We start from the raw sequence: 14,899 nt of genomic DNA, 5'->3' as shown, positions 1-14,899 counted from the left end.
GAGTACAGGGTTATCAATAGAAAACCAAATAACATACCATGCAGGTAAACAATTAATGAACATCATAGTGAACACATTATCATAGACATGAAACCAACTTCCACTATCAGTATTAAAGTTTGTATGGCAGCTAGCTCCATATGTGAAGAAGATTCTGAAAAACTGTATTGTGAGATTAAAAAATTTGCTAGCTTCCAGAATGGAACTCCTTTCTCAAGCTGTAGGAGAAACATGCACACACACACATACACTCTCTCTAACATGCATACGCCAGTCTCCCTACATTGTGTTCATTCGACTGCAACTCTTTCCTGGCCCGAGGTGAGGTGGGGGTGCAGTGTGGGGTGGGATGAAGGATGGAGAGAGGCAGGGGAGGGGTTGGGGGCAAGTTGCTTGTGAGAGAGTGGGGAGCCATCCATGGGCCAGCTAGTGGTGCAAGTAGGGCGGCGGGGGGGGGGGGGGGGGGGGGACCTGGCAGATGGCTGAGCACTCGATTTCACAGACTGGGGCATGAGATGGCAGCACACAACTAGCTGACACATTGGGCGGGAGTAAGAGGCAAGCGAGTAACCTTTGGTTGAGGCCACGGAGGTTACGGAAGCAAAGGATCTGCTTTAAAGATCTGTGCAGCTCAGAAAAGCTGGTGGTGGGGATCTAGATGACATGGGTTGTGAAGAAGCCATTGAAATCTCACATGTTGTGCCACTGGGTGGCCCGCCTTGTTTTTGGCAACAGTTAGACGGTGGCCATTCATTCTGGTTGTCATACCAATGTAAAATGCTATGCAGTGGTTGCAGCAGAGCTGGTATATAAATTGCTGCTTTCGCAGGTGGCCCAGTCTCTGATGTGGTAGGATAAGCCTCTGACGGGACTATAGTAGGTGGTGCTGGATGAGTGGATAAGGTAGATTTTGCATCTGGGTCTTCCACAAGGGTATGAGCCCTGTGACAGGAGATGGGGGTGGCATAGGGATGGACTAGAATGTTGTGGAAGTTGGGTGGGTAGTGGAACACCATTTGGGAGGGGATGAGGGTATCTTGGGTAGGTTGTCCCTCATTTCAGGGCATGGTGATAGATAATTAAAGCCATGAAGGAGGACGTGGTTCAGTCGTTCCAGTCCCGGGTGGTATTGGGCGATGAGGGGCGCTTCTTTGTGGTTGGTTCTGGGGATGGATGTGAGGACCAGGTGTATGTATGGGGTGGGGATATGGCACAGGAGATCTGTTTATGTATTTGGTCGGGGGGATTACCTGTCAGTGAAGGGCTTTATGAGGCCCTCTGCATACTGAGCCAGGGAGTCGTCGTCATTGCAGATGCATCTGCCCCAGGTGGCTAGGCTGTACAGGAGGGATTTTTTTTTGTGTGGAAGGGGTGGCAGCGATGAAAGTGCAGTTACTGTTGGTGACTGGTGGCTTTGATGTAGACAGGTGTGAATGGAGCCATTTGAGAGGAGGAGATTGACATGCAGTAAGGTTGCATGATGGGTGGAGGAGGACCAGGTGAAATGGATGGGGAGAAGGTGTTGAGATTGCGGAGGAATGAGGATAAGGTGCGCTGGCCTTGGGTCCATTATATAAAGATGTCTTCAATAAACCTGAACCAGACCAGATGTTGTCTTCTGAGCCAAATTCTATTCAACAACTGTAATTTAGTGTCTGTGGTCTAACTGACTTTGACAAGATTTTCTTTTTGTTGCAATTATTTTCATGTTAGACTCCCACAATATTCTGCGCCACATAATAAGTCTTCGTTGCATCATTTTTTCATTGTTATAATTTGCTTTTTTTTTCTTTTTCTTTTTTCTTTTTTTTTTAAAAAAACCAGAGACCCACGCCAAAGTCTGGGGAAGAGGGCCATGACGTATATGATGATGTGACAGATTCTGGAGAAGACGGTGAAGAAGATGAAAGTGAAGCAGTGCATCTGACAGAGCCAGGAAATGCAGAAGATAAATCAGCACCACCAACTTCTTCTGCACCCAAGTCTCCTTCGAGAGGGGCAACTACTATATCTGATGAGAGGTAAGTTTATTATGATATGAATAATAAAAGTAAATGATAAGAGCTGTATGATAAGTATATTGTCTACCTGCTTGGATTGAAGATGAATCTATGTGCAGTTTAGATTTGTGTGTGTGTGTGTGTGTGTGTGTGTGTGTGTGTGTGTGTGTGTGTGTGTGTGTGTGTATTGCAGTTATGTCTTTGTTAAATTCATTTTAAAGCAAATAACATTATCAGCTGACAAATTTGTTGCAAACACTTATCTTAATTGTTAAGTTACATAGCTTTGTAACAATGTGCAGTTATAAATATTCCCATAGTGAACTGAATATGGATACTTCAGTTTGATGTACAAGCAAGAAAAACATAGCTTTGATATGAAAAAAATTAAGCCTACTACGTACATAAATTTTCTGCAGTTACAGAACAATTGACTAATAGTTCATATGTCTTAAAATTTTCCTTAACAAACGAAACTCAATGTTGCCATCAATCAATATCTGTACTGGAATGAGATTTCCACTCTGCAGCGGAGTGTGCGCTGATATGAAACTTCCTGGCAGATTAAAACTGTGTGCCGGACCGAGACTCGAACTCGGGACCTCTGCCTTTCGCGGGCAAGTGCTCTACCAACTGAACTACCCAAGCACGACTCACGCCCTGTCGTCACAGCTTTACTTCTGCCAGTACCTCGTCTCCTACCTTCCAAACTTAACAGAAGCTCTCCTGCGAACCTTGCAGAACTAGCACTCCTGAAAGAAAGGATATTGCGGAGACATGGCTTAGCCACAGCCTGGGGGATGTTTCCAGAATGAGATTTCCACTCTGCAGTGGAGTGTGCGCTGATATGAAACTTCCTGGCAGAGTAAAACTGTGTGCCGGACCGAGACTTGAACTCGGGACCTCCGCCTTTCGCGGGCAAGTGCTCTACCAACTGCCCGCGAAAGGCAGAGGTCCCGAGTTCGAGTCTCGGTCTGGCACACAGTTTTAATCTGCCAGGAAGTTTAATATCTGTACTGCTGCTAAGATGCATCTGTTCAAATTGCTAAACTCAGTAAGCCTGTAGGGCTCCATTGTGTGCATGTAGAGTTCTGTGTGCAATTTAAGGGAGAATAGGTCTGCTGCTGAACATAAGTTACATAGATCCCATGAGCACAGAAATATATGTTGTGATTCGAAAACATCATGGTTGTACCCATCTACAACAAAAGCAATCGAACTAATACAAGAAACTGGCGTCTTTATATCACTTACGTATATACCGAGCGAGGTGGCGCAGTGGCTAGCACACTGGACTCGCATTTGGGAGGACGACGGTTCAATCCCGCATCCGGCCATCCTGATTTAGGTTTTCCGTGATTTCCCTAAATCGCTCCAGGCAAATGCCGGGATGGTTCCTTTGAAAGGGCACGGCCGACTTCCTTCCCCATCCTTCCCTAATCCGATGAGACCAATGACCTCGCTGTCTGGTCTCCTTCCCCAAACAACCCCTCACTTACGTATATTTGTAGCAGAATCCTAGGACATATTCACAGTTCAAACATTACAGTGTATCTGCTACAAAACAACCCAATCTGCGAAGCTCAGCACAGATTTTGAAAACTTCAGTTCTGGGAAACAGAACTTGGGCGCTTAACACAATATTCTTAGTTTCATGGATACGGGACAACCAGATTGAGTTGTTCGATTGAGCTGTTCGTAGTGAGCTTTAGAAAAATTTCTAATACAATACTACATTGACTATTCCTAAGGAAAATACATTCCAGTAGGAAACATAACTGGATTTCTAATTGGATAAAAAAATACCCTGGCTGAAAGGCCTCAACACATTACCTTGGTGGAGAGTTGTGTATAGACACTGAAGTAATATCTGGTGTGTCCCCTGAGAGTGTAATAGGACCAGTACCATTCAGATTACACTTAAATGACTTGGTAGATAGTACTAGTTTCTTTTTCTGCCTTTTCTTGTGCGACACAATACCTATGAGGTAAAAAAAAGAGCTGTAATAATCTGTTACAGCTCAACTGAGTACCAGTCTTGTTCGAAGACTTGTCACTAGCTATCTGTTGAGAAATGCAGAGTTATTCAATTCGTGAAGTGAAGTGAAATGTCAAAGATTCATTCTTTTAGCTACAGGATTTATGAGTCCAAGCCAGAGAGTGCTGTGGCATACAAATATTTGGGAGTAAAAGTGTGTGGGGATTTTATGTGGAGTGACCACATTCTCAGTTTTAGATAAGAAAATGGCAGGCTACACGTCATTCATAGGATTGTGGGAAATTGCAGTTTTACTGCAAAAGAGACTTGAGTACAGAACTTGTAAGTCCCTCACTTGAATTCTGTTCAAATATAAGGAACTTTTATCAGATCTGGCTAATAGGGACATACAGTATATGCAAAAGGTGTGATGCATACAGTCACAGGCTTATTTAACAGGTGAGTGTGTAGCATTAGAGCTAAGAAATCTTAACCAACAGTCAGTTGAAGAAATATTTACTAGGGTTGAAACTGCAGATATTTACCATCCCCTTGTGCACTGCCACCCCCCCCCCTCCCCCCAAATGCTCGCACGTGTGTGCCAAATTATCTGTCTGTATTTCGAAAAGGGATCATGGTGAACACTACTGGATATGACTGTACGTTTGTGGCCTGCTGGTAAAGGAATGTAACACTTACTTCGATTTGTTCTCATGTAGAAGGTATCTGGTATATGGATGTAAGATATTAAGTGGACCACACCGTGGTTCAGGTCGAAAAAAATAGATTTTTGGTTTTCATCATATTTCGATAGATTAAGCTTTTATTTAAGTACCCTGAAAAGGATTTTGCTGAAAAAAACTTTTTTTCGAGCATTTTCCTACCACATGTTTATGGGCCGAGCCTACTTTTCTGTCACCCACCTTTCTGCCACCCACCTTTCTGCATATATTTTAGATCTTTATATCACCTACATTGCACATCTGGCTGAGAAAAGTAACTGTTGGTATTAGAGGACAAAAATTAGAAGGTGAAAAATTGTTGACCAGACAGGGTCGGTTAACTAAAACTGAAATAGAAAACTTGCAGGGAATGGCAATGAGGAGAAATAAAGAATATCTGGAGGCAATGAAGAGAGATGTTTGGGCCATATTCTTCCATAAATTCTCTACTGATGATAAGCCATGTCATGGATTGGGTCCATCAGGAGAAAATTCGTGCTGCAAATACAGTAGGGCTCAGGCAACTGGAGAATCTTATTCTCACCAGCATTCTCTTTCTGCTGCTGTTATTACAGCAATTAAACCTATTTTCAGAGACTTGGCTCATCCTGACCTCCTAAGGAAATGTCTGCAAGGGCAGACACACAACCCAAATGAATGTTTCAACAGTGTAATTTGGAACCGCCTTCCTAAAACTGTATTTGTAGGCATGCATACAATGCCTAGAAGTTCATGATGCTGTTATTACATTAAATTGTGGTAATATTGGAAAGTGTTGGGTACTGAAAAAGCTGGGAATTAGTCCTGGTGAAAATATGATCACTGGGCTGCAACATTGCAATAAAATGAGAATAGCGGATGCAGACAGGTCTGCATCTAATATGGCCAAGAAAGAAAGACAAACATCCAGGAAGGTGAAAAAGAAGCTGGAAGACCTGATATAGGCCAAAGAAGGGCCATCATATGCAGCAGGGCAGTTTTAATTAACTGTAAGTAACAGATTTCAAAAGTTTTTTCTTTAAAGTCAGTTTTCCACACACTAAAATTTTCAGTACATATGCCCCATTATATCAGAAACTATCATAGATAAGTGAATGAAATTTTCAGAGACGCTGCATAACATAAAAAGCCCCCTCTGGTACCACATTCATTAATATTCCCCCATTAGGAAGTTCACAAAAATATTTTCTGCAGAAAAAAACCTAAAATTTTTGGTTAATAAAGTGGATAAAGTAGATTTTAGTACAGTTGACTATTAACATCGTGCAACATACAGTAAAAATATTAAGGTCGTGCATTAAATAGTTTTTTTCAGAAATGGGTCAAATACTTGCCTAAATTAACGTGGGTTAGATAGGCAGGGTGTGGTCCCTTTAATATTTTGCCAGCATTGATGCTGTACAATGGTCTCAAGGTACACTGCTGGATTTTAGTGTCTTCTTGTGACAATATAGCTCATTGTCATCAGGTGCTCCCTGAAGTACAGGAGTGTCAGGGCACTGCCTCCTCCTGCCCCTCCCCCCTTCTCCCTGATGCTTCAGTGTGTTAGGGGACACCTGATGATAACAAGCTGCAGTGTCAGAATCTTCTTTCAAGAAGATGCTACAGTTCAGAGTGTACCTGTGAGATAATTGTATTCACACCATAGTTTTGTTAGTCAAAACTCAACCTAAAGCAGATATTAAAAAATTTCTTCCCTATTCCTCAGCACAACGAGACATTGAGTATGTCTTAAATCTGAATTAGATGTATGTGGAGGCTCGGAGAACAGACATTGCTAAATTGCATTCATCATAGTACCGGCTCAGCACCTGTTTTGGTGGGTTGGGGTGCCACATTGTACACAATACGATGACCTCTGCTTCACATAGCCAGTCATTATAGACAGCAGTCAGTACATTTCTGATGGGTTTAGGCCATTGGCTGTGCCCAATTTTGCCATCTCCATGACTTTATCTCTCAGCACAATAATTCAAGACCTGTGCTATCCTGACAAATGTTGACATTGAAGGTGTTCAGCTGATGCACTGATCAGTACATTCTCCAGATTTCTCATCCACTGAAACCACACCATCACTCACCAGCCACTAAAATTGAAGTAGTATTGTATTATATATACCCCTATGTCCACCTGGTCTAGTCATTGCTGCTGCCAGGAGGTGGTAACTCCATGTACTAAATTTCATACCCCCAAACTGCCAACAAATGTAACCAAGTATTCTTTTGCTGTATTGCTTATGCGTTATAAATAAAATATTGTACCCGGTGTTGCATTTAGTATACTTTACAGAAGTTGCCTGCAGGTAGCGGCTTCTGCTGGTTAATTACACTTAATTGTGCTTCCTAAAGGCTCTTTCATAATGTGTTTATAGAACATGATGTGTAATTAAGTGAACAACCTTTCCAACCATTTCCTCCCTAAGGGAGGACTATAAAAGTTCCAAAAGCTTTTATCTCCTTCAAATATTTATAATAGCAGGTATTTTGAATGTATTCTCCTGAAGTTAAATATTGGCCAGTCATTCTGTTTCATTGCAATTTTACAGTCTTGCTATTTGAATTCACCTTTTGATGGTATTAACGAACATTAATAGCAAGTTGTACATCAAATAAGAGAAAGAAAACTACTCACCTCTAGTGCATTGATGTGTGGAGCACAGTAACAAGACAGAAAACAGCATTCACACTAGTTTTCGAGCACTAGCAGTAGTATCCACATTGACACACACAATCGCATAGTCACCCAAATGCACACTCTCATGGCCGTGGAAAAGTATTATTTTTGCACAATAAGTGAAAAATTCTGTTCCTGGTGTTGCTTTTAGTGTACTTTACAGAAGACGTTTCTTTATCAAATTGTTTTATCTGCAGATGTTTCGTGTGATTTGAGAAGTTAATTGGCTGTAATCAGTTTGTCCAGATACCAGGTGTTCATTTATGGAGCCATATCTAGTGTTCAGGGTGGCTGTATTTCCCTTGATATTTGACATCATGTTTGTGCTTTATCGTCAAGTGGTAAAGTTAATGCTTGAAAATGGAAAGGTTGTTGGATCGAATTACAGTCAAGCCCTGGAATATTTTAGTTTGCCTTTAACCTAGCCTTCACCTCTCGGTGATATGTGGTTCGGATTCAATGTTAAACTGTGGAGTAAGTTAGGGGCAGGCATGTCGCCAAAGTGGCACTGAAGACTTGAACCATGGCGTTAAGCCACATGGAATTTTTATTATATTGTATTTGACATTGATTGTTTTTCTCCCCTCTCCCAAAAAACATTTGCAAGCCAATTTGTTCTCTACTTGTAGACATAATAAACAGCCATTAGTTGCAAAACAGAAGGTTCATTTAAACCCTTGACCACAGTTTCAATGTTTATAAAAACGTATCTCACACACACACAAAATATCACATTGCTAATACAAAATACTATTGTACTTGTGTGTGTAATATCTCAGCACATTAGCAACAAGCTCAGGTTATCGTCATTGCCTTCTGAAGGAGATGCTTTACAAAAATGTTGAAACCATGATCAAGGGGTTTAAATAAACCTTCAGTTTGCAGTGGATTGGCAGTTTATTAATTTTACAAGTAGATTTCATCCTATGGTAGCTGTTCCAGTCAAGTACGAAGTTTTAAAATACCAGTTCTGTTAATTATGTAATTCCATGGTATTTAACGTACTGTATTTTTTTATTTCAGGTTCAAATGTTTCAAAGCGAGCTTGGCAAAGGTGTTTAGAGAAGCTCGGACACATTCATTATCGGTGGCCAGAGTGACGGAGTTTGCAAACAGTGAGCAGAGCACACCATATTCTCAAGAAGAAATTAGTGCAGCAATGGATAAACTCTCAGAAGCAAACCATATTATGGTTGCAGATGACTTGGTACTTCTTATCTAGAGAAAATAAAAACAACAATTTTAGTTCTGAACTGAGAGACTGTGCACACGCGTGCGTGTGTCACGTGGGGAGCACTTAGATTACCGTATTAAAAATTTGAATTGGGCTTTGTATCACACAGTGTGACTTTTATCAGAAACTGAAACAAATTGTGGAATTAATTTATTTATGAGTGATAACAGCAGTAGAAAGGAAGATAATGAATAAAGGAGGATAGTGAAGCAAAAATATGAAAGGCGAGGTGGAAACAAGATTCTGGAACCATAATGAAGGAAACTAACTCCTTCGTCAATATGGTAGAAAAAAGTTTTTAATGTAATCATTGCTTCATTTTATGTGTTACTATTTAATGGTACATGAGAAGTATCTGATTGGTACTTTGATGAACTTACCATATCTTTGATAATATAAATATTTGTTAGAGCTCTATGCTTTTACCTTCAATATTCTGTCACTCAAACAATAAACAATTAATATGCCTTCAAACCTATCATCTTATTTTGTAACACATTTCATGTTAGTTAAGTGGATGAAACAAGTGAAATAAACTGGAAATCATGTAGGTAGTCTACTGACAATGGTGCTAATGGTAGGCATATGAAATTTGTTCATCTTAGTATCCTATGAAGATAAAAGGGAATTGTAGCCTTCACAGAAGTTATGTTTTAGAGCAGTGAGAGATTAAGTTGCCTTGACATTTTTGGTGTCTGAATCCAAGCTTTGTGTCATTTATGTTCTGCTGGGTTGTGTTATCTACCAACCAACCGAATCATTTGTATTATCATAAACTGAATGTCACAGAACTTTCATCTGTGCAGACCTTTCTGTTATGAGTTGCCCATATATACACTGTCTGTTCACATTAATGTGGCCACCTGTATTATACCTAAATAGCCAATTGTTGTAGTGCAGACTGCTGAGAGATGTGCTGGAAGTGTCAGTGAGGTTCTGGAAGGTACCGACATGGAAATGGTGGTATGTGGACTCCGCTGCTATGATCAGCTGTGCTCGGTTTCTCCCTTGAGGGTTCATGGCATGAACAGCCTGATCAAGGTTGTCCCACAGATTTTAGACTGTTTTTAAATCCAGGAGTTTCTCAACTCGTCTTATGAAGCACATACACTTTGAGCTGTGCAACATGTTGCATTATCCAGCTGGTAAATGCCATTGTGCTGAGGAAAAACACACTGTATGCAGGGGTGGACATGGTTTCCAAGGATAGATGCATATCTGTGTTGATCCATAGTGCCCTCCATCCAAGAATGCCATGAAAACATTTCCCAAATCATAACGCTCCCTCCTCCTTGGACCCTTAAAACATATGTTGCAGGGTGTTTGCTTTCAGACATTTCGTGTCAGTGGAGCATAAAATTTGATTCATCTGGAAAGGCCGCCTGTTGTCATTCAGACGTCCCGTTGCAGCCTTTGTCACTGATGAACAGCAGTCAGCATGGTTGCATGAACGAGCCACTTGCTACAGAGGCCCATATGCAGCAACATATTCTGAAGGGTCATTGACGAAGCCCCCATAGTTCACCTGGGCAGTCAGTTAGTTGCACATCTATTCTCTCTCTCTCTCTCTCTCTCTCTCTCTCTCTCTCTCTCTCTCTCTCACACACACACACACACACACACACACACGCACGCCAGTCACCCCTGTCATCTATGGGCCACTGATGCTTCGGCACCAGTTTTGCCATGCATGGTACACATTAACTATGGTGATACACGAACAGTTTACGAACTTGGACATTTCAGAAATGCTACCACCCTTGGCCAATGAGTATGCCCTTTGAATGTCAGATAATAAACACCAGTTCTGCATTACAGCAAGGACTGCACTGTTTTCTGTGTGCCACTGACACGCTTAACATACCCTCCATTGCCAGGGCTGCCATCTCCATCTTTGAGTGGTTACTACATGTTGATGCCTAACATAAGTGGTGGTCACTTTAATGTGACAGGGTTTTATATAAAAGCCTTCAGCACACAGTACTTTTTTGAAAGGACATCTCTCAAAAAAAGAAGCCCTTTTCCCTCTAAGTACATCCTCTGGTAAAAGTACTGATTAAGGAAAATAACTACAAACTGTATTTTCTTTTAGCATCATTCCTTCACCACTGTACCATAATTTGTGTACGTGTGTTGTAGATGAAACAGGCCAGAAGTATTCAATTATCCAGGTTACACAAGTAAGACAAGGACTTCCCATTAACATATAAAGAAGAAAACAGTTGGTCATAGTGACTTTTAATTCGTCACCAGCTCACTTGCAAGAAATATTCATTGTTCACTTCTGAGCTGACAGTTATAGTTAGAGGTCTGCGCGGATAAGGAAAGTGCAATCCGCACTGCATCCACAAGATCCTAATCCGCATCCGCATATATTTAAGTTTTGAATGAGTAATTAATAGTAATAGGCAGTAGTACTTAGAATTATGGTATGTAATGACATAATTATTGTTAGGGTGCCATTTCTGCGACAACTTAACTGCTTTTGTCTTCTTAAATCACAGGAAATTCTCTATACCTATTCTAAAGCAGACCATTCCAAACAGGAAAGCACTGGCGCTCCGGAGCACACACAGTAGCAGCTCGGATGTCGTGAGATTGGAAACGCTATTTACAAAAAATAAAATTCAATGTAATAGTATTGAATGATGAAAATATGTGTATAGAAACAATTATATTTCGCTGCTCTTGTGCCAAGGCGGCTGAAAATGACGATGGTTTTAAACTGTTACTAGCACATTGCATCATTTACTGGCAGTTTTTTTGTTCTCACTGCTTGGATGTGTCAAATTTTGAAGCCATTCATGTCAGCTGATGATTATATTATAGCTTACGCCTTCAATCCTCGTCATTTCCAGGTGAAAATATTTACAGTATTAGGCCTACGCTGCAAAACACTGGTGCACCTGTGAAAAAGTTAAACTGCCAGCAATAATTGACATTGTCTGGAAGAAATAATTCGTCTTCTGAAGAGTGACAACAAAATCAGTGGTTATAGAAATTAGGAGTGGTTGGATGAGGTAGCAGTTCCTTAGCACTCACTGCATTGTACTTGCCCCCCACATCAATAAGAAACTGTGCCGTCTCGAGATACCCAGATCCACACGCAACTTCAAATGGTAAAATGTCTTTGCTGACAAGATTGATAAGTTTTTATGTCGCGGCTGTCTTCAAATTTGGCAGAACTTCAGGTACTTTCACGTCTCTCTTGGTATTTAAATAAGTAATTATGCTACTTTGTCCAGCCTCACACGAATGTTTTAGCAAATTTGAAGTTCCACTTTTGTGTCCAGTGTAGGAACATACTTTTCTACATGCAAAACAAGCCACTATATCTTTTATCTTTTCGTTGCCATCAAATACGTATCCGAATTTTTTTCCAAATTGGCGATTTCAATTTGTTTTCCACCACTAATGTAAAATCACCTTTTTTCACCTTACACGAAATTGTATCCATCGATATGGTGATCATTTGAAGAAAGAACTCTCACTGATATTTGCTACGATGCACGTTGTCACTCGGTCGCTACAAAGCGCTAACTGAAGTCAGCGGAAAATTGCAACAGGCACCTGTCTGGTAGACAGTGGGCAGGTTTGCCACCCAGAGAGCACTTCACAGGCCACACAAAAGACACGGTCTCGGAAACGGATTATGTGCAGGTCTCTTGGGTACAGCTACGTCGGTCGCAGTCAGGGGCTAAGGACAACAGATATCCGCTCTACCCAGGCCGTGCAAGATTCCAAGAATGTCAACAGACTTGAAGTTTTGAACTAACATTGCAACATACGTACTGGGCAGGTGCCTTGCTCATTATCCACAGATGACCTGCATATCCGCACCGGTCGCGATTTTATCCACCAAGTAACAAATACCGCGGATATCCGCGCAGACCTCTAGTTATAGTGAATGTGCACAGAAAATAGCCTTAGCATCTTCTGTTTTCAGGAGAGCATTGCAATACAGCACATTGATTTCATTAAGTTCCTCCCCAGCAGTCATATTCCTCAGGCTCTTACCTGTCTTTTATTGCTATAGCTTTGTGTAGCTATATCTCTCATTGCTTCTATTTTATGCCCATGACCATTATCTTGTTGCTAAGAATTAATTTCTTAACCACTTGCTTGGATTTCATGTGCTGTGTGTTACTGTAACTTTCCTCATCTCGAGTCAATTTCGTGAATAGCTTGGTTCTTCCCTTCACCTTTTCTGTTTGCTTTCTCACCAGCTAACTGAAAAACGAACCTGTGATTTAGAAAGGTTAAATTTGATATCCATCTTGTTTTCAATTTCATCACCCTGTCGGTGTATAAGAGTGAACAAATATTTGAATTATACATCCTCATTCATTTAAAGTTTCATCAAATACCAATTTGAACATGGCTGTTGAAAAGCCACTGCAGTTAGAGTTGTCGTTTCATTGAAGTAGCAGTGACAACTTTCTTCACTGAAATGAGAGAAAAACAGTAAAGGAGGAGGTAACTTTGAATGTTCAGAAGGTAGACGTATTGGTGAAACCTATAAGAAAAGATTGTAAATCCAAGGGATTAATCAGACTCATAAGGAACAATTACAGCCTGTTCTCTCTCTCAGAAGCAATTACTGAAAATAACTATGTATCGTCAGTATGTAATGAATGTTTTGTTTGGGTGGCACTCATGTATGTCTCGTAAAATTTATCTGTATAGCCATTCTGGCAGTGAAACAAATCCTCAATTTTAAATTCTGTTTTGGAATATTGGATCACTATTTTAAGTTAAAATTATAAAAATAAAGAACATGTTGATGACTGACAGTTTGGAATGTTTTTAGTGAACAGGTGCATGAACCAAAACTCTTACTTCACTTTCTTGTGCAGCAAACTGAATGTGTTGCAGATATATGTACATGACTTAACACATGTATGGTAATTACAGTTAAAAGAAAGTCATTCAGTGCAGGCTTTTTGTGCAGCATTTCCAATGGAGGAACAATTTAATTCTAATTTCAGAATTTATCTTTCAGCTTTTGGAGTTATGAAATAGTGGCATTTCCTCATTTGGAAAATTCCAGATAGGAAAATTTGAAATTCCAACATAGAAAGCTTACTATATACTAAAATGTAAAGCTTCAGCAAACCGAAGTTTGGTTTGAATACTGCTATGCTTTACGACAGGATTTGGCCATGACATGCCGAACTCCATGCAGCAGTGTGTGCGGGCTGCAAGCGGGTCAAGGCCCATCCTGCCACTCGGTCCTTCTCCGAATTACCCGGAACTGCAATATTTCATTTAGCATTGCAGATAGGCATTTTTCGATTGTAACAATTCTGCTGAAATCAGTTGTCAGCACTGTTTACCCTTCACTAATTGTTTGTGATATGAAGGAAATTCTCAGGTCTAGAGGCTGTCTGCAGAAAAAGTCTTGCACTCTGTCGTCACAATCCTCTAAAATGAATGGAAATGACAGAAGAGGGGGATGAGAATTCTTATTTGCAATGAAACACCATAGTACCATGCAGAAAAAATTTGAATTTTTAGACTACAATGCAATAGCAAAAACTTACAAAGGTCGACAGACATGATTAATTTGTGGTTAGCTTCTGAGAGTTAATGATTTATTTCCGCATAATGCAGTACATTAATACTTGCATTTATAGGATTCTCTTCCATAATAAATGAAGCAAGGAATACTAAACTAGTTGAAAAATCAAAGAGTAACAAAACAAACAGAATTGTACATGTAACGGAGTATTCATACACACTGCACTGGTGGTCTGATGCTCTACATGTCTCGCAACAACCACCCCTAGTGTCAATGGTATCTGAGGTTTAATCAGTCATGACATCGAGCGCACATCACTGTTTTCTAGAAACCAAGTATTTTATTATTGAATTCAGTGGTACCAGCTTTTCATAGGGAGCATCACTCTGTGTCACTTTCTTCGTTACAGTGCCTGTTGGCCGTCACATCTGTTGGACATGCGTAATTTCAGGTACTGCATCTTTATCTCTGGCATTTGTGGGGACAGCTGTCCTCATTGCATCTTGTTTACAATAGAAGGCAGTTTAGAGTCTTAAATGGATATGGTGCTAGCTCTTAGGAGTCACTGGCTGGATTTCTCAGATGTGAGATAGTAATCTGGTGACAAACTGTGATGCATCAACTGCATCATCAGTCACATTTTGCATACACTCCCCTGGTAGGTGCAACATTTGTTCGTACACTAATTCAGCTGCTGTAACATTCAGGTAATTCTTAAATTATGTACAGAGACCAAGGAGCACAATGAGTGTCCACATCAAGTTTTGTGT

The 14,899-nt window shown here is 40.5% G+C and overlaps 1 protein-coding gene across 1 annotated transcript in view; it reads left to right on the top strand.

Moving 5' to 3' along the window:
* The window catches only part of LOC126254424 (zygotic DNA replication licensing factor mcm3), a 109,375-nt gene extending 95,993 nt beyond the window's left edge, over positions 1-13,382 (top strand). The window contains exons 15-16 of the mRNA XM_049955310.1: positions 1,825-2,021; positions 8,398-13,382. Of these exons, the coding sequence (XP_049811267.1) occupies positions 1,825-2,021; positions 8,398-8,596 (396 nt within the window). The 3' untranslated portion in view covers positions 8,597-13,382. The remainder of the gene's footprint in view (positions 1-1,824; positions 2,022-8,397) is intronic.
* The last annotated feature ends 1,517 nt before the right edge of the window (positions 13,383-14,899 follow it).

The sequence above is a fragment of the Schistocerca nitens genome, chromosome 1, assembly GCF_023898315.1.
Source record: "Schistocerca nitens isolate TAMUIC-IGC-003100 chromosome 1, iqSchNite1.1, whole genome shotgun sequence".
In the NCBI taxonomy this organism is placed as follows: Eukaryota; Metazoa; Arthropoda; class Insecta; order Orthoptera; family Acrididae; genus Schistocerca; species Schistocerca nitens.
The sequence above is the reverse complement of the archived record's forward strand: the minus strand, read 5'-3'. Positions and strand labels throughout refer to the sequence as shown.